At 30.4% G+C, this 24,463-nt stretch overlaps 2 protein-coding genes across 4 annotated transcripts; one reads left to right on the forward strand and one right to left on the reverse strand.

Annotated features, from left to right (window-relative positions):
• Positions 1 to 4,525: 4,525 nt before the first annotated feature.
• LOC108465282 (pentatricopeptide repeat-containing protein At5g61400-like) lies at positions 4,526 to 5,505 on the reverse strand. The gene has a single exon (XM_053020753.1). It carries the CDS (start codon positions 5,176 to 5,178, stop codon positions 4,798 to 4,800), a length of 381 nt encoding a protein of 126 aa, XP_052876713.1. The 5' UTR covers positions 5,179 to 5,505; the 3' UTR covers positions 4,526 to 4,797.
• Positions 5,506 to 18,076: 12,571 nt separating this feature from the next.
• LOC108465281 (putative disease resistance RPP13-like protein 1) lies at positions 18,077 to 24,463 on the forward strand. Of its 3 annotated transcripts, XM_053020754.1 has the most exons (4): positions 18,077 to 19,543; positions 23,686 to 23,803; positions 24,029 to 24,125; positions 24,215 to 24,463. In XM_053020754.1, exons 1-2 carry the CDS (start codon positions 18,482 to 18,484, stop codon positions 23,740 to 23,742), a joined length of 1,119 nt encoding a protein of 372 aa, XP_052876714.1. In that variant the 5' UTR covers positions 18,077 to 18,481; the 3' UTR covers positions 23,743 to 23,803; positions 24,029 to 24,125; positions 24,215 to 24,463. The 3 variants fall into 3 exon arrangements, with proteins under 3 accessions (XP_052876714.1, XP_017621087.2, XP_052876715.1); XM_017765598.2 differs by lacking the exon at positions 24,029 to 24,125; XM_053020755.1 differs by lacking the exons at positions 18,077 to 19,543; positions 24,029 to 24,125; positions 24,215 to 24,463 and adding an exon at positions 21,824 to 23,088 and having other exon boundaries at positions 23,686 to 23,728.

Below are 24,463 nucleotides of genomic sequence, written 5' to 3' on the forward strand. Positions count from 1 at the left end.
ATTAATTTTCTATTTTTTAAATTATTTTTAACAAATCAAAATTTTATTATCCAATTATTAGCATATGACAGAATGAGATATTTAACTAAGATTTTCAGAACCAGACCAATAGTCAAATTGGTTAAGCCACCAATTTATTAGTTCAATTAATTCATTTACTTCGATTAAATAAAAAATTCAAAAATAAAAATAATAAAAAAATCGGTTCAGTTGTCCGATTCCCAGGCCAACTGGTTCATGGCTTTCATCAGACCAATACCCTTATCGATTTCGGTCTAATCGATCCAATCAACTAATTCGATCAAGTTCAAGTTTTTATAATCTTTTTATAATTTTTATAAGTTTATATCAATTTTAATACTTTTGATTTTTTATAACTTTTTTATTTTTATAAAATTTTAATACGTTTTATACACTTTTAAAATATTTAAAATATTTTTTATCACTTTTATAATTTATTAGATTTCTTTTATCATTTTATAACTTTATATCAATTTTCATATATTTTAATATTATATTAAGCTAGAAGCCGCCACATGTCACCATTTGATTTATGCGTCAATTTATTTTAACAGTCAATTTGATTAATGATGGAAATCATTAACGGGAGGCTTAATTGATTATTTTAATTAAATTTAAGGGCTTAATTGGGTGCATGTTTAATACAGTGACGTCGCGTTCAGCTCATCGAGACTCCATGCATCACGTCGTCAGGACAATAGGTTCTTCTCATTAGGACATGGTGTGTCATGTTGTCGGGACATCAACTCTTCTTCATCACGATGTCGACTTTGTTTCTTCTGAAAAACAATACAAAACACACTCCATGAAAATTAAAGAAGGATTCCATGTTCCAACCTACACGAACCAACACGAAAGACTAGGCCAGTTCAAAATCTCCAATTTTGTGCTTGGTTTCTGTAGTATATAATATATATAGATTTTGTATTATATATTATATAAAGTATTTTGAAATAAAATATATTATTATAACTTTATGTTATTTATAATATATATACATTCATACAACAATAGTATGGACATATAATATGTATATATAATGTGGAAAGGAAAAATAATATAATATAAAGAAAAGAATGTTGTGAAAATGTGCCATTGATTTTAATAGAAGTCACACCTTTTATTTCAATTTTTAGTTTAAAATTTAAAATTAAAAAATGTTTCTTATCATGAAACATTATAATTATTTGGCTTCATTTCTTTGTGAATAGTTGTATTACAAGCAATTATTCATGTGTTAGATTGAAGACTTAAATGAGTTTTTTTCTATTAAGTGTTCTTTGGAATCATTCCGATTTGTTAGAACAATTTAACAATAATCATATTGTTCTAATCCAAGATAAAGATATTGTATATTGGACTATTATTTCTTGATTGTCCTCTATGATAGAGGAAAAATAAACTATTCTTAAAATATATAGTTTCTATGAAATGTCTTGTCTTTATAATTTTTTTTTTTTGCAAATATTAATAAGAACTGGTTTCCTCGTATCCATTTCAAAATGCCATTGGCTCTTTTATTATCACTCAAAATACCACAACTTCGTCATATAATTTGAATTTCTCAAAAGTTTCAATATAAACTATTGAATGCAATAGCCTTCAAGAAGTTTTTGGACATGGACTTGTTTCAAAGCAATTCTAGGCTTCCGGGTCTTTAATGGCAATTCTAATCTGTTAACCTTATAAACTATTTTAAAAAAAAATAATGAATAATAATTTATATTAGGTTATATTGCTGGTGCGTTGGGATAAAGATAAACTTACGAGAAATTAATAAAAGTTTCAATGTGTATATCAATGCCAATTTCTTTAAAGTTCTATTCTCACCAACCTATGTTATGGTGAGCAAAAGAGTCACTGTCAAATGAACATCGAGGATTGATTGTCTACGCTTTGATCTGACGGAAACAACCCATTAAGCATTGAGTGGAGTATAGCAATGATATCAATTTCTATTAAAAAAAATTATGCAGTAATTCTTTATAGAATAATCTAGGAATATAAAATATGATAAGAGAATAGAAAGAAACTTAGTTTCTATGTTTTTAGGTATATCCTACAAATAAAATTCATCTCCTATTTATAGGAGGTCTTATGTTTCTTCATAGGGACATAACTACTTAAATAGATAATCATATATTTATCCATAAATATAATTATTCAATAAATATTTGCTTGAATAATTATGACGCTTTCTTATTAATGAAGTGGTCTAATTTAAATGGACTCTCAAGTCCCGTGATTTTTACCCGTTGATTTAAAGGGGTTTTCCACGTAAAAAATTTGTGTTTCGTACTATTGATGCTTTGTTATTATTCTTAGTTGCTTTTGTGTTTTTTTTTTTAAGAGAATATTTAGAGCTATTTGTGTTGTTGTAATAACCGAGAAAGAATTGCAGTTATGCTTGCACCTCTTCGGTTGTGGAGCAGAGCATTCTATGAAAATAATTAAAGAATAAAACATCATCAAAATATCAAATACCAGAAGCTGCACGGTTTCACCTTAATATTTCAAAATTCGAGCTGGAAGAAGATGGTACGTCCTCCTTTCGATGATTTATATTCATTTTCACGAAACTCAGGTTGGCAAATTCCGTCATAGAGAGAGAAACATGGGCGTCCAAGGGATGAAAACAAATGTGCAATTAATTCCCTATTCTTGCCATTCCATGGAACCATACACCACCGGAAAATATCTCCTTCGAGTCCTTTGACTTGATTTGCTTTTTTTGCAAACCCAACACCATAAAGGAGAAATGCTGCAACATATACAACTCAAATATTCACTTCTAATTCAAAATAAAGATGCTTGAACTACTGAAAGAGGATTGTACTTACGTCAAGCATAGTTCAAATTTCTTGACTCCAATTCTCAGAAAGAATACAACTTGAACCCAGATTTCTTACAATCACAGCATGCAAAGTGGTGAAAGGAAGAAGCTTCCCCCCTTACGATCCAGCTACTTGGCTGCAATAAATATAGGATTCAATTTACAGATATATAAAACAGAAAATTAAAACAAGGAGAGAATTGAATAGCTACAAAATTGTTAAAAATTAAACCAGATTTCTTAACAAATAATAATTTTTTGTTAAAATTATAAAAAATATTTATTACAATTAATATAGAGTTATAAAAATTATAAAAAACCATAAAACTTGAATTGAACCAGTTATCCTTAAATTGGTAAAGGTACCAGTACGAAGAAAGCCATTAGACCGATTGATCTGGAACCCGGTGGTTGAATCAACTTTTTTGTTTTTTTTTGAATATTTTTATCAAACAAAAATTTATTTATCGAACTATTGGCATACATATTTTAACCAAGATTTTCAAAATTAGAACCAATAGTCAAACCAATCAAACTACGTGTTTGTTAGTTCGACTGATTTGTTTAATTCAATTTAATAAAAAAATTCAAAAAACAATTATAAAAAATTGATTTAATTATCCAATTCTCAAACCAACTAGTCTAATGGCTTTTGTCGGACCAATATCCTTGTCAATTTCAATCTAATCAATTCAACCAACTAATTCGATCTAACTCAAATTTTTATGATTTTTTTATAATTTTATAAGTTTATATCAATTTTAATACTTTTAATTTTTTTTATTTTTATATAAATTTTAATACGTTTTATAAAATTTTACAATATTTAAAATATTTGTTATTAGTTTTATAATTTATTAAAATTTATTAGAATTTTTATAAAATTTATATATTTTTTATAAAATTTATAACTTTATATCAATTTTCATAATTTTAATATTTTTTAATATCTAATAATTTTTATACTTTTCGATATTTTTATTTTTATCATTTTTGAAAAAATATTATATTAATTTAGAAGTCAACATGTCACCATTTGTTTAGTGCGTCAATTTATTTTAATGGTAAATTTGATCAATGACAAATAACTTTAATGGATGGGCTTAATTGATTATTTTAATTAATGATAAGAGCTTAATTGGGTGCATATTTAATACAGTGACGTTGCATTTAGCTCGTTGGGACGCCATGCATTGCATCATTAAGACTACGAATTCGTCTCGTTAGGATGTGGCGTGTCATATCATTGGGACATCGGTTCTTTCTCGTCATGATGTTGACTTTTTTTTCAAAATGTGAGATGCACTCTACGAAGATTAAAAAGAATTCCATGTTCCAACCTACACAAACCAACACGAAAAATTAGACATGTTCAAAATCTCCAATTTTATGCTTCATTTCCGTCGTATATAATATATATAGATTTTATATTTTATATGATATAAAATATTTTAAAATAAAATATATTATTATAATTTTATGTTATTTATAATATATATATATATACACACATACATACAACAATGGTGTAGACATATAATATGTATATATAATGTGGAAAGAAAAGAAGGAGATTAATAAAAAGAAAGAAATGTTGTGAAAATGTGCCATTGATTTTATTAGAAGTCCCACCTTTTTATTTCAAATTTTTAGTTCAAAATTTGAAGTTAAAAAATATGTCTTATTAACAGTCACCCAACTTTAAGGTAGTTAATAAAATAATCACTTAGGTTTCATCTCATTCACCTAACTTTTGAAAAATAACAAAACAGTCACTAACATTATAAAAAAGTGACAAAACAATTACTGACTAGCAGTTTCCGTTAGTGTCTTAACAGAACCGATGATGTCGCAAGTAGACTAGCTGATGAGGCCAGTTAACTTGCCACGTTGGATGAAGAAATTGAAAAAAAAAACCTAAAAAAACCCTAAACTTTTCCATCCTAGCAAAGGCCATCAATTAAACCACTTAACGTGAAAACTTTGGGCATTAATCCTGATTCCAGCATCTCTTTATGCAGCCGGAATGCCTCCTTGATATTACCATTTTTCCAATACCCATTAATCAAAGCTGTGTAAGCCACCACATCTGGAACAAGACCTTTGATAACCATTTCGGAGTAAAATCCCACGGCAGCTTCCATGTTTCCAGTCTTGCAATAACCATCAATCAATGTAGAGAAAGTGATAACATTTGGTTCTACACCATTTTCGTTCATTTGAGAGCATATCTCCAAAGCCTTCTCCATGCTCCCCACTTTACAATACCCATCAATCAGGGAATTGTAAGTCACAGAATTAGCCAAAACTCCATCTTTGTTCATTTTCTGCAATAAAAAGCTCCCATCCTCCACTTTACCAACAGTACAAAGACCCTTAATTATGCTTGTACGGGCCCAATTTTGCCCGGCCCTTTAGAAAACCTGTTAATGATAATAAAACCCAAAATCTAATGTTCAAATTACAAATAATCAGCAGACCTAAATTACCCAATCTAAGCCCAACTAAGCCCTAACCCGGATGGCCCGATAGGCCCAATGGCTAAACCAAGTTCCAGCCAAGCCTAACCCTAATTTCCCCCTAGCGCCGTACCCCATCCACGTGCACCGTCAGCGCGTCCAACGCCCGAGGTCCGGCTCCCCTTTGTCCCGTGGCACTAAAATGTCCATCTACGGCCTCATTGACCTTTGTGCACCTGCAAAAAGAGCAAAAAAGGAAGCAAAGCAAAAGTAGGGCAGAAACGAAGTAAGAAAAACAAAAAACATAGACAATAGCAAATCAATGATATTTTTGGCTATAAAGCCCGAAATGAAACATATTGTATTTTACACACGACTATTGAAATACAAAAAGCAGTCCAAAAAAATCAAAAAGATGATTTTCGAGTGCTTCTGTTTCTTTTTTTTTTTTTTTGAATCTGTCCTTTGTTTTTTTAGATTTGGCATATGTTTTTAGCATAACAAAATAAAAGGGAAAAGAAAAAAGAATCACCTCTTGCGATTCAGCCACCGGTTCCTTTTCACTTCGTTGAAATTGAAGCCTAAGAGGAACCTCAAGGCTAAAACCACCCTTTTGGAATCCGAAGTCGTAGCCGTCATTCGTGGTGGTAGATCGGCATATGGAAGAAAGAATTTAGGGTTTGCTAGTTGAGAAGAAAGGGGGTTGGGGAATGCATAAGGGATTCGGCTGAATGAAGGCTTGATTTTGGCCTTTTTAAGCAAACAAAAACGGCACCGTTTCAACCAATCTAAATGGTTCAAAAACGACGTCGTTTGGTAGGCCTTAACCGTGCGACCCGACCCGATTACCCCTGGGATCCGCGTGTTCTTGCGGTGAGGGGATATTTCCAATATAGGTCCTTCCCCTTTCACATAGCATTCAAATCGGCCTGTATTCGCATTTATTTTTCTTTTAAATTTTCCCGTAATTTTGTGCTCGTTTGCACTTTGGTCTGAACTTCAGTGTTGCGTTTTAAGACCCAGGGTATTTCCAATTTTGGACCCTGAGCGTTCGCACGCGTTACGCATTGGCCCTTGCTTCAATTTTAATAATTTATTTTATTCATAAATTGTCCCCATTATTTTTTTTTTAATTGAGTCCTCTATACTTATAACGCATCGTTTTAAAAAGGAACTCATTAATTTCTTTTTTGTTTTGTTGAAATTACTCTAAGAATTTTACCCCTTTTTTATTTATTTTAAAGTTCCACATTATGTTATTTTAACAACTAATATAATATTTCGTCTAAATATTCTTTATTTGTACATGTCTTATTTTAAGTGAGTTTTGGACTAGTAAGGTCTATTATTTTAAGGTTTCTAACATTTCTATATATATATATATATACGTATTAAGCTATTATAATAACCCTATTCTGTTTTTGTAAAATCACCTTTAAATTCTTTAGCATACTATTTCAGCGTTCCATATTATATTTCATTCAAATGTTTTACATCTAGATGAATATATATATTACTGTTATACTTATATAGCTCATGGTGAAATTAGCTCTTATCCCATATTATGAATGCCATGTTACTTTACATGCATAACTTCTTTTTAATCTATATATATATATATACATATATATATATATACACATATACACGTATACTTCAAAACCTTATGTATATAAAATATATTTTATCATATTCTTTTGTTATTTTAAAACTTTTCACATCTTACGTGTTCTTCACATTTTATTATACGTATATGGTCAAGCCTAAGTAGATATTCTTTTTTAAATATATTTTGTACACTATTTGACTCAAATTTCTTCTTTTATAGTATATATTTTAATAATTATTTATATATTTAAAGTTCTTTTTATATATGTAAGTTATTCTAAATTCTAGCATGTGTTTTGTAAATCTATTGTGTATATTTCCTATGATTATATTTTATCATGCATTCTTACTATTCTTTCATACTACATGTATCATTCAAATTTTATTTTATTGCATGTATCTTTAAATGTTTTTAACACCTTGTATTACTTGACTTTAAAATCTTCATTTTATGATGCACATTTTATATGATCATATATTTCTAGTGATTTTTTTATCCACCAATCCATCATATAATATACATATTAAGTGTTTATCATTGTTTTAAACTCGTGTTGTACCATATTGTTTTTTATTTGCATTTTGTCTTGTGCATCTTATATTGATTATTTTATTTTACTCTATATATGTTGTCGTTGCATATTATTTGTTCATTGTTTTATGTTGTCATGTTTATTATCCCCCCTGCACGATCGAAATTGACTTATATTACCAAGTTAGTTATACTTAGTTGTTTAAGTGTTTGTTAGTTGATTAAATAAGTCATATTATCTTCACTCTTCTCTTGTCGTATTTTATGCGTACATATATTACCCCATATCATCGTTTTCCACTTGGTTTTTGAGACGTGGTCTTATAAAATCCAAATTTTTATGATTAATTTCGTCTTATTTCAAATCGAATTAATGCGCTTTAAGCTAGTTTTATAATCATTCATGTCTTCCAAAAATCCTTTAAAACGAAGGCGATGTTCGATATTTGACAATTCGCGGAATCGTGCCCTAACGTGCTGGGTTGCAATTTATCGTTTGCTCAAAATAATCGAATGTCCCTTTAGAATTTCATGCAGGCTTTCTAAAAACTCTTTAAAACGAAGGTAATACTCAATGTTTGGCAATTCGGGAATCGTGCCCAATCGTGCTGGGTTGCGATTTCCTATCGGTTCAAAATAATCGAATATCCCCTTTAGAATTTCACTCATGTTTCTTAAAAATTCTAAAAATAAGGCAAGGCTCGATGTTTAGAAATTTGAGGAATCATGCCCTACTGTGCTGGGCTTCGGTTTTACGTTGGACTGAATAATCGGGCATCATTTTGTAATTTTCAACTCATAAACTTTTGGAGGTCAAAATTTATCGTGTTTCTGAGGGTATAAAGGACACGTATCGTGCAGGATATGATGCTATATTCCTTCGGAACGAGAAGACTTTGACGACCAACTCAGGTTATTCAAACGTTTTTAAAAAGAACCACATTTCAAAAATATTTTTAATTTTAGATATAAAGACAGTATTTAATCGATTTGGTACCAATTTTGGGCATAGTGAGGCTGCTAATCCTTCCTCATGCGTAACCGACTCCCGAACCCGTTTTCTCAAAAGTTCGTAGACCAAAATCATTGTTTTAGGGAACCAAAAATGTTTTATTAAAATAACCAAATTCTTAGGTGATCCGATCACACCAAAATAAAAAGATCGGTGGCGACTCCATGTTTTATTTTCAAAAAGTCGATTCCCCATTTTTTTCATTAAAATCAAAACTTTGAAAGATGGTTTCAACAATGCTATATGTGATAATATCAGGCAAAATTTCCAACTTTTCCATTTCTGAGCTTAACTCCACTGCTTCAGAAACATTTCCTGCCCTACAGTAGCCATCGGTCAAGCAATTGTAGACAAAAATATTGGGGAAAGCACCGTACTTAACCATACAAACAAGTAGTTCCTAGCTACCGTCAGTTCACCCACCTTACAAAGTCCATCGATTTAGATACCAAAAGTAACAATATTTCGTACCAACCTATCACTGATCATCATCCTGTGTATTTCCAAGGCTCGGTCGACTCTATCCATCTTGAAATATCCATTCATCAAAACATTATAAGTGTACAAATTTGGAAAGAAATAACTCTCTTTAATCAATCTAAACATACGTTTTGCCTCCAGCATCTTACCTTTATTACAAAGTAACTTTATGACAGTAGTGTAAACGACAACATTGGGTGGAATTCCTTTCATCAACAATTCATAAAACTAGTTGTGTGCCTTTAAAACATCACCTTGACAACAACAACAATTTATCAACACCCCATAAGTAACAACATTAGGCAAAAACGCCCGTGAAAGCAATTCCTTCATCCAACGTGGCAATTTAACTGACCACATCGGCCAGTTAACTTGCCACATCAGCGGTTCTGTTAAGATACTAACGGAAACTGTTAGTCAGTGACTGTTTTGTCACTTTTTTATAACGTTAGTGACTGTTTTGTTGTTTTTCAAAAGTTAAGTGACTAAAATGAAACCTAGGTGATTATTTTGTTAGCTACCCTAAAGTTGAGTGACTATTGGTGCAATTTACCCTTTTTTTAATAGTTGGGTTACTTAAGCACAAGGGCAAATCCAGAGGACTTGTAAGGGTTGATTCCTTAAAATGAATAAAATTTTAAATTTGTAAAAGTAAAATTTAATTACACTTTTATTATCGTCGATACCGATAAAAAAATTTCTACCTTTCGCCCTTGCTTGAACACTTATTCTTGAGCTATAAATAGATCTTTAGATTGGAGACTTAAATGTGTCTTTCTTATAAAAGTTTTGAGAAAATTTTTTTATTGAGTGTTGTCCGAATTCGTTCTGATTTGTTAAAACATTTCAACACAGTTACATTGTTCTAATTCGATATAATATTTCTTAATTGTCTTGCATAATAAAGATGAATTAAAATATTCTTAAGATAATTTCTAGGTATAACATCTTACTTTTATAATTTTATATATATTTTTGGATCCACCAACTTTTTTATACAACAGTTGATCATTCCCATTATACAACAGTTGATCATTCCCAAAAGGTTAATAAGAACTGATTTCCTCATATCCATTTTGAAACACCATTGGTTCTATATAATTTGAAAATTCTACCAAGCTCATGTCATTGTATTCTAATGGGGAATATTGTTAAGGAAGACCATCGAACATGTAACACCCCTAACCCGTATCCGCTGCCAGAACAGGGTTTCGGAGCATTACTACCATTTGCAGATCACTTAAAAAAATTTAAATACTTACCGATTCAATGCATCATATAAATAAATATATTACATTCAATCAACAGTTTGGCACTTGTATAAGCATCAAACAGCAACATTGTTAGTATACTTGCACATATCTCATATAAATTCAATATTGATATATCTATTTTCTCGACATATCGCACTTGAGTTTAATAATAGTCTCAACTTACATAATTTCTTTGTATCAACATATCAGAGATAATCATATATGTACATGTCATGAAACATATCATGCTCTTACCGTTTCTTCATAAGCATTTATCATTCATTTCATTATATCAATATTTCATGCTCCATCATTTCCATATATTTTATGTATATTTATTCTAGTAATAGCTTATATCAAACTTAACATAAATTATATTCCATGTATTTATACTTATTTCGTTTATCTATCTTCATAATTATTTCATACAACTTTTTGTACATATATTTCTATATGACCAGTTCTTGTAAACATTTCACACAACCATTTTATATAACCATTCATCATCTGATACATATTACCTGAATATCAATTGTTCAACAGATGTTATAGCGTCTCCTATACACGGTCTTATTTATCTTTGACATGATGCCATAGTGTCTTTCAACTATGGTCTTACTCATTTTCTGTCATGTGCCATGGTATCTTTCAACCATGGTCTTATTCATTTCATATCACGTTGCCATGGTATCTTTCAACCATGGTATTACACATTTCATATCAGGTTGCCATGGTATCTTTCAACCATGGTCTTACACATTCCATATCAGGTTGCCATGGTATCTTTCAACCATGGTCTTACACATTTCATATCAGAGAGCACACTCCTGCGAACCTCATCCTTATAAATGGGATTACCGGTCAAAGCTAAATCCTCGCAACGACAATTACTCTAATGAGCTTGGATCGAATTACCAGTCCAAAGCTAAATTGAGACCTAATTCGGATTACCCGTCCGGCTAAATCCATTTTCCACATATTCTTCGGGAGGGCTATATCAGGATAGGATCACCCGTCCGGGCTAGATCCTTTTTACTGTTAATTCCTTTTCAGAGATCCATCAATTTTCCTTTCATTCAACCGGGATTTATTTTCAATTTATTTCGAGTATTATCAATATTTCATCAAATATCATGAATTAAGCATTCAAATCATATTTTCATCACATAACCACATATTTCAAGTATTTAAAATACAGTTCAAGTTACACAAACTTACCTCATTGCTTCTTTGTGTTTATAATTTCATTAATCCGATATTTTTTCTTTTTCCATGATCAAGTCTCATATTTGAGTCGTCCGGATCTTTATAAATAAATTTGATCATCATTTTCATTCATTTCATATTCTAATGCATTTATTTAATGCTCTAGGCAAAATTACCATTTTGCCTATAAACTTTTAATTAATGACGATTTCATCATTAAGGTCAGGAAAATAAAATTCTTGCAATTTAATCCTTATTTCCAGCTATTATTCTCATATATATTGATAACAGTCCATGAATTCTATAAAATATCAGAACTTTTCATAATTTCAACACTTTTCAATTTAATCCCTAAAACGTGTTTTCCTCCGATCTTGAACTAAATTAATAATTTCATTCAATTTTGTAATTTAAATAATAAAATAATCCATTTCATGCAATTTGGTCATATCTGACATTTTTATAAAATTGCCCATAAAGTTTTACTTTTATTCAATTTAGTCCCTGAGCCTAAAATATGCAAATTAACCATGCTAGATGAATATTCATACATATTTTCCTCCTCCTCCTCTCCATTCCACATCCTAAAATTTATATAATATGCTTATAAGTAACATTATCAATAATTTCACTATTTACTTATATGTATATTCAAAGCTGTCCATTTGAGTCATAGTCACTAAATTATTTATTTCTTGAGTTACAGAACTCAAAATTAAGATATGTAAATTTTATCTGAAACTAGACTCACATATATTTTTACCATAAAATTTTCAGAAATTTTTGGTTTATCCAATTAGTACAGTTTATTCATTAAAGTCACCCCTATTCTGCTGTCTGATAGTTCTGACCCTTCTTCACTAAAAATTAATTATCTCCTTTTACAGAATTCAAATAATGTTGTAGTTTGTTTATATTTAAACTAGACTCATTCAGGATTCTATAAATATAAATTTAAGCCCCTAATTATTTTTTTTTCATTTTTTTATGATTTTTCAAAGTCTGAACAAGGGAACCCGAATTCATTCTGACCTTGTCTCACAAAATTCATTATATATCAAAATTTACAAATCCATTGCTTACAATGCTTCTTCTATAAGAAACTAGACTCAATAATATTTAATTACATATTTTTGTAATCTTCTAATTCGATTTCTAAAATTTATGGTGATTTTTCAAAGTTAGACTACTGCTGCTGTCCATAACTGTTTTAGTGCAAGATATTATTTACCATGTTATAACACCCTTATTTTCTTTTTCTACACCATTTCTCATCACTTTCTCTTATTTTCTCTTCACTAACATATCAAGAACATAGGACCTTATGTAAGAAAACTCTACTATAATATTATTTCCATGCTTTGTCAATAATAACAAACTTAAAAACATATTGAAATCTTGATATACTTACCTTGTTCTATTGATACTAATCTTTAACTTGATTTTCTCTCTCCTCCAGCTTCTATTTCTTGAATCCAACTTGATATTCTAACTCCCCATGGTCTCCTTAACATTTTTCTCTCTTGGTAGCTATGGAAAATCATTTGATTTTTGGGTGGAAATGGTGAATTTTTGGTAAAAAGGACCAAATTATAAAGAAAGCAAAACTTTCTTTCTTCCTCTCTTTCTCTCACGTTAATGCATGGGAAAATATAGATGATGGTGTGTATATTTTTTTTTCCACACACACACACACATATATATAGGCTAAATAAAATAATAAAATAATAAAATATCTTATTAAAATATTAAATAAATAATAATTATCTAATTATATAATTATAAAATATCACCAACATATCATTACTTTCTAGATTTCTCTCTCTTCCAATTGACCAATTTTCCCTTATGATATTTTAAAATTCCATTCTTGAGTCATCACTTAATTTAGTAAAATTGCAATTTAGTCCCTCAAAATTCTTCACCTATTCAATTTGGTCCTAATTCATCAATTTTCCTTGGTTTCTAGATTATTCCACTCTTAAAATATTTGCACTATTAGTCCTTCAACTTTTTCATATTTACACTTTAATCTCTCAAATTTTGAGTATTTACTCTTGGGCAACAAAACTTTTCTTACTTTTACAATTTAGTCCTTTCTTTAATTAATATGTCATAATATACTTCCCAATGACATAACTAAATTTTCCTCTTCTTGTCACTTTATTTCCTTATTTTATTATATCCATGATAATATCTTACTGTAGAAATTTTCGAGGTGTTACAGAACAACCCCTACCCATTTTTCTCAAAACTTTCAATATAAACTATTGAATGCAACTCTTGATGAACTTAAGCTTCCAAGAAGTTCTTGGAAATGGAGTTAACCTTATAAATTACTTTTTAAAAATAATGATTAGTAATTTATACTAGATTAAACTCCATTAAGGTCATTAAATTAGTATTAAGTTTAAGTTTGGTTACCCAATTTTATAAATTTAAAAAATGGTTATTAAACTATTCAAAATTTTTTATTTAAGTTATTAGATTGTTAAAATCATTGTTTTATAACCTTTTTCGTTTGCACCACCAACACCAACCTGCGAACCAAAATCTGAACTTTCTTCTTCAATCTCCAACACTACAGACCGATTGGATCTAAGAGATGTTCTTCTTTTCATAGGTAGATACTATTTCACTGCATTGTTTGTCAAATTGTTTCTTGAAGTTCATTAACAATCCAGTGGTTTAAATAAAAAATTTTGGATAGTTCGATAATTATTTTGTAACTCTTCAAAGTTGAATAACCAAAATATAAACTTATTAATAATTCGGTGGCCTTAGGTATAATTTACGCTTTGTACTAATAATTTTAAGGAATAAATTATATTAGAATGATCCTAAAAGTATAATTTTTAGATACCAATAAAATAATACCACATCAACAAAATTGAAAGATATCAAAGTATTAATATAAACACATCGATATCTACTATCTTCTCCAAATTAATATAAATTTAATTGAATTACTTAAAATAATTATTTTTGAAATTATAAACAAACATATTTTTTCTTTTATAATTTTAATATTTTTTATTTTATGAAACCGACTTTTAAAAATATTAATTTTAGGCAGTGATTTTTTTCCATTTTAAATTATTTTTATTTCATATTATATATTTTAAAAGTAAAAATTATATTGAATTAAATATTCATCAAAGAATTATGTAAATTTTAAGTTTATATGTTATTTTTTTAAAATTTTAATTACTTATATTATTTTTAAAATAGAGTTGAAAAGTTAGTTGAATATGGATAAATGTATAATAATAATTTCATATCATTAAAATTTGATGATGTAACAAAATTTTATTCACGCCTAAAAATCTTAATTTATTCTATTCATATTTATATTCATCATCAATATCAAAACATATCTAATCAATTCAAAGATCGGTTTTACAATATGAACTTTCGGTTCGAGAAAGGTGAGTCTATAGTTATGGCTAAATTTTGTTACTACGTACTCATCCGTAATTAAATTTATTTTTATGTTTGTTAATTAATTTTAATTTTTTTAATTATTAATATTTGATATGTTGGTCACTTTTTATTAAAAATTAATAGAATGTTGACATGACTTTTTATATTAATGTAATAACAAAATTAATTCTATAATGTTTAGATTTAGCTTCAAATCTTAAAAATCAATAAATTTAAGCTTCAATTTTATAAAAAAGTTTATTATAAAAATATCATTCTACGATGTTAATTTCATGATATAACTTATTTATAACAAGTCATCTTAATGAAAGTTGTCACATGTTAAGACCATATCAACATTTTATTAATAATTGAATGGAGGAGTGACCAAAATATCATATCTATGATGTTAATAAGTATAAAATATTTTTGAAGTTAAGTTATTTGGTGCCTAAAATAATGACATGTTAATAGTTTTTTTTAATGATCTCATTATAAGTTTTGATCATATCTATTTTTTTAAATACAATGTCTGAAACTACTTCTAATCTCTCCTAACTCATAAATAAGAAGATAATGCACTTCATTACACTCGAACTCATATATTTCTATATTAACAATAATACCTATACAATCGGATAAGGGGAACCTAACTCCACGGCCCATTTGCACACCTTTTATTATTAGTTTCACTAGGAGCCAAGCCCACTAACGCATGCTGCGAAATTATTGTAATCTACATTTCTTTATCCCATAAAATGTAGACCCCTTTTTACTATTATTATTAGCTCTCAAAAGTTGCTTTCCAATTTTCCTGATGGGGAAGTTCCATTGTTGGCCGAACGTCCGAATTTTTTTTTAAGTTGAATATTTTAATTAGAGTTAAAATGTAATTTTATTATTTTAATAATTTATATTTTTTATAATTTAGAAAATTAGATCAAAATTTACCATTTTAAAAGTTAAATTATAATTTTATCATGAACTAATTTAAAATTATAAAATTTAAAAGGCAACATATATATAATGTTAACGAGTAAATTAAAAATTTTGGAGTTGAATCATTCATTGGTGTCCAAAATAGTGACACACTAATAATTATGTGACTATTGATGTAATTTATCCTATAATTACAATCATAAATCATCTAACTATCATCATCTAACTATCTTTTTCAAAATAAATTATCTATTTATTTACTATTTAAATTTTCTTTTAAACTTACAAACATAATTACAGATATAATTACAATTATAACTATAGATAAAGCTTATGTCTCAAAAAAAAACTCTTTAAGAAAATACAAAAAAATTAATTAAGTTTTTGTATTAAATTCATACCCAAATAAATATTTATATTAAATTAGCACCTAATTAAGCCTTTGTTGTTAATAAAAAAAATCAATTAAGCCCCTCCGTTAACGATTTTCACTATTGATTATGTTGACCATTAAAAAAATTAATGGACTAATCAAATTGCGACATGTGTTAGTTTTTTATTTAATTTAATAATTTTCCATAAAAATATAAAATTTTAAAAATGAAAATGATTTAAATATTAAAATTAATATAAAAATTATAAAAAATAAAACTTATAATATTTTAAAAATATAATAAAACAAAAAATATGAAAAATATAACAATAAAGAGAAATTCAATCATGTAAAAAAAAAAACACACATGAACATGAGTACCAAGTGGTAAAAAATGCGGGCTCATCAAACAGAAGTGTTTCACAAATAGAGCAACAGAAAAGACCCGACCCGCTCTCAACACCCAGGCATTAAACACCCAAATTCTAATACCATAAAGCGAGGCACGCAAAGTCAATTACAACAAATGGAGGGGTCATACCTTATAAGTAGGGATGAAGTAAAATACTTTTTTTAATCAAAATTAAATTAAATATTGTTACGATAAGTAAAATTGTATTTTATCATTTTAATACATTTTATCTTAAATGATTAAGTTAAAATTTTATAAAATTAAAGGGATAAAATATAAAATTATCATTATAAATTTAAAAATTTTATAAATTATAAAAAAATTTAAATTAAAAATTTTCTATTTTAGAGAAACAAAACAGGTGCCATCCACCCCGAAAGATAAAAACACAACCAAAATAAAACTACAATCTTAACGCAATAAGCACAACCGAAGAAGGAACAAAATCACAAATGACACCTAAGTAGAAGATAAAATGACAATCACAGAGAATGAAGCTAGGGGTTTTTTATCCAAATATATTGAAAAAAATATTAAATACTAAAGTTGATTGTCAGCTAGATTAATTATCAAAATGATATATTTTTTGGGTTGCGCCTATCTTTTTTTTCATATTAATTTTTTAGTTTAATAAAATATTATTATTATTTTTATAAATATTTATATTTATATACGGGTAAAAATATAGTTAAAATATAGATAAAAAATACCCGAAATAGATCGAGCCTGTCTAGTCATGCCTGATAGGTAAGTGTCAGCTCCCTTACTCTCTTTTTATTCTTTCCCAAATTGCCCTTGTGTTGCACATTTTATTTTTAGTAAAAATATTTAAATTTATATTTAAATCTTCAAGAAAACTATATAAATGTATATTTAAATTTATATTTAAAGTTTTGAGGTCGTAAGAGGAGTTTTTTAAATAAAATATTTTTTATTTTTATTAAAATATTTAAATTTATATACGGGTCAAAATATGGGTAAAAATATCCGAAACATAATGTGTATCCATCTCAAGAAACTGCGAACGAAGTTTTAGCGACCTATATTCCCTAGTATAATATGTATCCATCTCACTTTTTATAATATTAGAATCCATAATACGAGTTTTTTACCTAAATAAATAAAAAAATTATATATCGAATAAGTTATCAGCTAAATTACAAAAAATTTAGGCATATCGACATATTATACAGTGTATTGGAATCTTGCTAAAAAAAAGAAAAATATTTTACGAAAACGTGCAACACAAGTGCAACTCAGAAAAGAATTAAAAAAGAGAACAGGGGAGCTAATGTGACAGTTGCACCTACCTAATAGGCTTAAAAAAATGAGTAGCCCCTCTCAGATATACGCAACCAAAAAAAAATACCATTTTAATAATTAATCCAGTGATAACTTATTTTGATATTTAATATTTTTTTCAATATATTTGGGTAAAAAACCCATGAAGCTAGCAATAAGAAAAAGAAGTAATAATAAAGTCGAAATTTTAACATTTTGTTTGTAATTATTATTATTGTCACCTCCAAACTTCCCACTGTTTAGGATAGAAATTTCAACGAAAAGTGCTGCCATTTTCTTTACAATTTATTTGTCTACCCAATCAAGGGGCAAAAGCAAGATAGCACTTGTGTTTTTCAGTACCTACAATCAAATAATTCACTTCCATCCCTACTTTTGCTCAACACTCTTTTCTCAAACCTTTCTCTGCTCTTTTCTCTTACAAGATGGCAACCAAGCTTTTTCTTGAAGCCTTGTCCGCTATAAAAGAAGTTTTTGTTTCCAAGCTCGTTGACTTTTCCCTTGAGAAGCTGGCCTCATCCGAGCTCCTGCAATTCGCTACTGAAAAAAGGTTCTTGAGGAGATCCAGAACTTGGAGAAGGAACTGAAGCAGATCCGTAGGGTGCTTGATGATGCTGAAGAGAGACAGATGAAAGAGCAGCTGGTGAAAGACTGGTTGATCGACCTCCAAAACTTGGCATTCGATGTGGAGGATGTTCTGGACGAGTTTGCAACCCAAATTGACAGGCGCAATCTGATGATGGAACGTCGAGGCAGCTCAAGTAAGAGATCCAGACTCAATATTCCTTCTTCATTCAATGATGTTCTGTTTAACAGAGATATAATGTCCAAGATAAGGGATCTTACGGCCAAATTGAAAGATTTGGAACCTCAGAGAAGCAAGTTAGACTTAAGAATGACTGATTGCGAAAGACCCACAAGACTAGAAGAAAGACTGCAGCCTACTTCTTTGGAGATTGAAAATCATGTGTATGACAGAGACAAAGACAAACAGACAATTCTTGATTTGATCTTGCAGAGTGACGACGAAAGAAATTATGTGATTCCCATCGTTGGGATGGGTGGGATTGGTAAGACAACCCTTGCCCAGCTTGTTTACAATAATGCTTCCATTCAACATCATTTTGACCTCAAAGCATGGGCTTGCGTTTCTGATGATTTTGATGTTTTGAGAATAACAAAGGAAATCTTGCAATCAGTCACTTCCAAGCCATGCAATGAAAATTATTTGAATAAAGTTCAAGAAAAGTTACAGAAGGAGTTGTCCGGGAAAAAATTCTTAATTGTTTTAGATGATGTCTGGAATGAGAATTATCATGACTGGACTATCTTACAATCTCCTTTCAAAACAAGGACCCAAGAAAGCAAAATTATTGTGACAACAAGAAACCACGGTGTTTCCTCAACAATGGGTGCCTTGCATGCTCATTCCTTAGAGCTTTTGTCAACTGATGATTGTTTGTCTGTATTTGCTCAACATGCACTGGGAGCAAGGGACTTTGAAGGACATCCAAGCCTAAAGGAAGTTGATGAGAAGATGGTGAGAAAATGCAACGGTTTGCCTTTAGCTGCTAAAACCCTCGGTGGCTTATTGCGCACTAATGTAGACCTTCATGCTTGGGAAGATATGTTAGAGAGCGAGATATGGAAGCTATCTAAAGATCAGTCAAGAATAATCCCAGCTCTACAGGTAAGCTACCATCATCTTCCTTTACATTTGAAGCGATGCTTTATGTACTGTGCCATTATTCCCAAGGACTATGAGTTTGAAAAGGAAGAAATAATCTTGTTATGGAGGGCACAAGGGTTTCTACAAGAAGTACCAGATAAACAGTGCATCCATGATTTGGGTCACAAGTATTTCAACGATCTAGTGTCGAGGTCCCTTTTGCAAGTGTGCGTCAAAATAAATCTCGATTTGTTATGCATGATCTCATTAATGATTTGGCTCAATCAGTTGCCGGAGAAGTATGCTTTAAAATAGAGGATAGTCAACGAATTTCAAAGCATGCTCGCCATTTATCTTACATTGCCCAGGAGTATGACGGCACCAAAAAATTTGAAGGCATTTATGAAGCGCAACATTTACGAACCTTTCTTCCATTAAGGTTGTCTTCGGGCTTTTTACCTTATTACTTAACCAATCATGTCCTAACGAATTTGTTGCCAAACTTGCGATGCTTAAGGGCACTTTCTTTGGAAGGGTACCAAATCACCATGTTGCCAGATTTTGTGGGAGATTTGAAACTCTTAAGGTACCTAAACTTTTCTCAGAATAGAGTTATTAAATGCTTGCCGCAATCAGTTACTACCCTTTACAATTTAGAAACCTTTTTATTAAAGAGGTGTGATAAGCTTGAGAAGTTACCGTCAGAGATGGAAAAGTTGGTCAACCTATGCTATCTTGATATAACTGGTGCAAATAAATTAGAAAGCATGGCAAGCAATTTTAGCATGCTAACTAATCTTCAAAAACTTTCCATTCTTGTTTTGGGTAAAGAGAAGGGACATAAAATAAGGGAGCTAATGAATTTGTCAAATCTCAGGGGAGAACTTTGTATTTCAGGATTACAGAATATAGCTGAGCCTCGAGATGCATGGATGGCTAGATTATCTGATAAGTCGAGAATTGGGAATTTAAAATTGCAGTGGAGCAAAGACTTTGAGAATAGAAGAGAAGAAGTCGAGAAAAAGGTGTTGGATGGACTTCAACCTTCTAAGAAGCTCATGGAGCTCAGCATTAAGTTCTATTGTGGTGAAATGTTGGCAAATTGGGTGGGAGATTCATCCTTCAATTGTTTACAATCTTTATGCCTTGATGATTGTATAAATTTATTGTCATTGCCATCAATTGGGAAATTGCCATTGTTGAAAAAGGTACGTATTAAAGGATTGCGCAATGTAAGGACTGTGGGAGTTGAGTTCTTTGGAGAGAATACGATCAACACATTTTCTTCATTGGAGATTTTAGAGTTAGGACATGCTTAATTGGGAGAAGTGGAACTTGTGTGAAGTTGATGAGGAAGCTAGGAAATTCCCTAAACTTCGTGAACTCTTGACTGAAAATTGTCCCTTATTGTTAGGAAGTATGCTGGATGACCTTCCTTCTTTGAAGAAACTTGCAATTCGTTGGTGCTGGAAGTTGATAATTTCTGTTCAAAACTTTCCATTGCTTTCAGAATTAGAAATTCACGGTTGCCACGAGGTAATTTATAAAGGTTTTGCAGATTATAGTTCCATAAAAAGAATCTCGTTTGGAGGGATTTCCAAGTTTAGTTTTGCAGCAGGATGCTTGAGGTTAAGATCAATCAAAGTGGAATTGTTTGAGATTGTTTATTGTGAGGAGTTGTTTTCTCGAGAGAAGAATTGGGGATTGCTAACTCAGTCCATGACCTAGGGGTGTGCAAAATTCGGGTAAAATCGAAAAAATTCGGTTAACCGATCGAATTTGGTTAATCGGTCGGTTAACCGAATTAATTCGGTTAGGGGTCGGTTAATAATTTTTTGAGTTTTCGGTTAACGGTTAATTCGGTTCGAAATCGGTCGGTTAACCGAATTTTTTCGGTTAACCGAAAAAATTAATAAATAAAATTATAATATATAAATAGCCCACTATTCACTCAAATCCAATCCAACATAAATCCAAATACTCAATCTAATATATATTAATCCAAATAGCCAACCCAGTCCAATTACTCAACCCAATCATAAAAATTACAAATAATTTCATAAATAAATATAAAAATCTAAAACTAAAAATAAAAATAAAAAACATATAATTTTATACAAATAATTCGGTTAATTCGGTTAATTCGAGTAATTCGGTTAATTCGATTAATTCGGTTAATTTTATACTTATTTTAACTAAAAATTAAAAAAATATAATTTTCGGTTAATTCGGTTAACCGACCGAATTAACCGACAAAATTTGGGGTCGGTTAATTTTTTGGAAAAAAAATTCAGTTCGGTTAACGGTTAAAAATTTTGAAAGGTCAGTTAATTCGGTTAATGATATTTCGGTGGGTTAACCGAATGAACACCCATTGTCACCCCAATATTTGAGAATATCCAATTGTCCGCAACTTGTATCCATAGGAACAGAAAAGGAAAGAGAAGAATTGATGCAATTGAAGATTCCTTCTAGCACTGTAAATATGACAATAAAGAATTGTGAAAGGCTAGAAAAACTATCGACAACCTTGTACTCCCTCACATTACTTATGAAATTAGATCTTATCGATTGCCCAAAATTGATTTCTCTTGCAAGGAGCAATTTGCCTTCGAAACTGAAAGTGCTAGGCATTTATCATTGTAAAAATTTGCAATGTTTATTGTTGGATGAAGGAGAGGATGTTGACTCCAACAATGCATGTGTTCTTGAGAAGTTGCATATTTCCCTTTGTGAATCTCTAAAGAGAATAAATAGAAGAGAGTTGCCCTCCACACTGAAAACACTTGAAATAGAAGAGTGTCCAAAGCTAGAGTCCATATCCCAAGAAATTCAAGATAACTCTTCTCTTGAATCTATTGATATCTCTGAATGTGATATGCTTAAGGGTTTACCTCAAGGATTGAACAAGCTCAAGTATTGCAAGCTAATATGGATAAATAATTGTTCAAATTTGATTTCCTTAGGAGAGAGTGGTTTGCCTACCACAAACCTTGAAGTGCTCCGCCTTTGCTCTTGTAGACGTCTCCAAGCTTTGCCTGGGAATATGCACAGTCTCAACGCTCTAAAAGAATTAGAAATAAGGGATTTTCCAAATGTGACATCCATTCTGGAAGAGGGGATTCCTACCCATCTCACATCGCTTACAATTGGTGGACCCAATATCTGGAAGGCAATACTTGAGAGGGATTTGCATACACTCACTTGTCTTAAATATCTCTCCATATCAAATGGGTATCCTGATGCAGTGTCATTTCCTCGAGATGAGATAGGAGTCACACTGCCCTCCTCTCTCACACATGTCCACATCAAGAATTTCCCAAAACTGGAGTGGAGAGCCTATCCTCCAAAGGCTTTCGCAACCTCACTTCTCTCCAGTGGTTGGCTATCGCAAATTACCCAAACCTCAAGACTCTTCCGGGAAACAACATGCTTTCTTCGCTTTTGGGCTAAAGATCTTGTGGTGTCCAATGATGGGAGAACGGTGCAAAAGGGATGAAGGACCTGAGTGGTCCAAAATTAACCACATACCTTATGTTGCTATAATTGATGAATGAAATAGGCAGGTATGTCAAATTGGGATCATTATATCCCATACAAATTTTATTTTATTGATTTTCTTTTTTTACAATTATTGTCCTATTCTATAACTAGAAAAACAAAATATATGGTCCCTTGGCTGGGTCAGGAATATTATTATTTTAAAATACGAGTTATTTTAATATTCACTGAAAAATAATTAATTTTTGTAATGGTTTCTGCATTGCTTAGTCAAGTGAAGCACCATATGGTTTTAATCTAAACAATACATTTTTGTATGTACCAAAAAAAAACCAACAAAATTTTGTTTTATTCATTAATCCCTGCTATTGGAAATACGGACACATTGAATCTATGTATGGATTTTGCTTTTCTCTGGCCTGTAAATTACGGGACTAAAAGGTTTATGAATGAAAGTGAGAATCCATATTATTGATGTTATTGTCCAGCCGGCAATGCCTTGCTGATGTTTATATCTTTTACTTGGCACTGATGAAGGAATTGCATTGCTTCTCTGATACTGACCTACGCATGAATATCCTATATATTGCTATTTGGACACGTCAAAGTTGAGAGATTATGATGCAACTTTTATAACACACCTTCATATTTTGTTCATGCAGTTGTTCCTCTCTCAAATGCGACAAAACAGTCTCTCCAACAAAATGATGCAAAACTGATGAAGAACAAAAGATAATTGATGTTAGTTTAGCAGGAATTTGGCTGATATCCCAATCACAGGTATATTATAATTGGAAATGCACCTGAATTTATTTGTTATTAAGAGGAACTTGGCTGAATCCAATGAAGGGGATGTCTGAGGTATATGAGAATTTGCAAATGCATCTGAATTTATTTGTAACCTTTTAGAATTTGCTGATTAGGAAAACTTAGATAAACTTTCCTGGGTTTCACATCATTTGATTAGTTAACAATTAATGAAAGCCCTTTGACCAAAACAAGCAGGACTCCTTGGGGAAATGCAGACCTTTTCTCAAGCTAAAGAGTTGAGCTGATTCAACTCCTAATTTCCTAGGCTTTTGCTTGGATGAACTTTACATGGGTACCTTTCCATTGTACCAAAAAATTTTGTCTTTCATACCATGCCTCTAATACTGTATAGCTATTTACACTTTGAATCTTTGTTTGCAGACGCTTTATGACAGTGACTACAAGACTCGTGTTTGTTAGTTTTGCATGATCGGATTAGTTACCAATAGCTGTAGCTTGTGGATCTTCGGCTTCAAAGTCTGTCTCTATTGTTGGAATTTCTCCAACTTTCTCCATTATGTTTTGGAATAATCACTTCTTGATGATAGCTAAGGTAATGTATTTATTGTGATCATGTAGCCACACTTTTATATTATAGTAAGTCCCGTAGTTTTTACCCTTTGATTTAAA

This window comes from Gossypium arboreum, chromosome 10 (assembly GCF_025698485.1).
Source record: "Gossypium arboreum isolate Shixiya-1 chromosome 10, ASM2569848v2, whole genome shotgun sequence".
NCBI lineage: Eukaryota > Viridiplantae > Streptophyta > Magnoliopsida > Malvales > Malvaceae > Gossypium > Gossypium arboreum.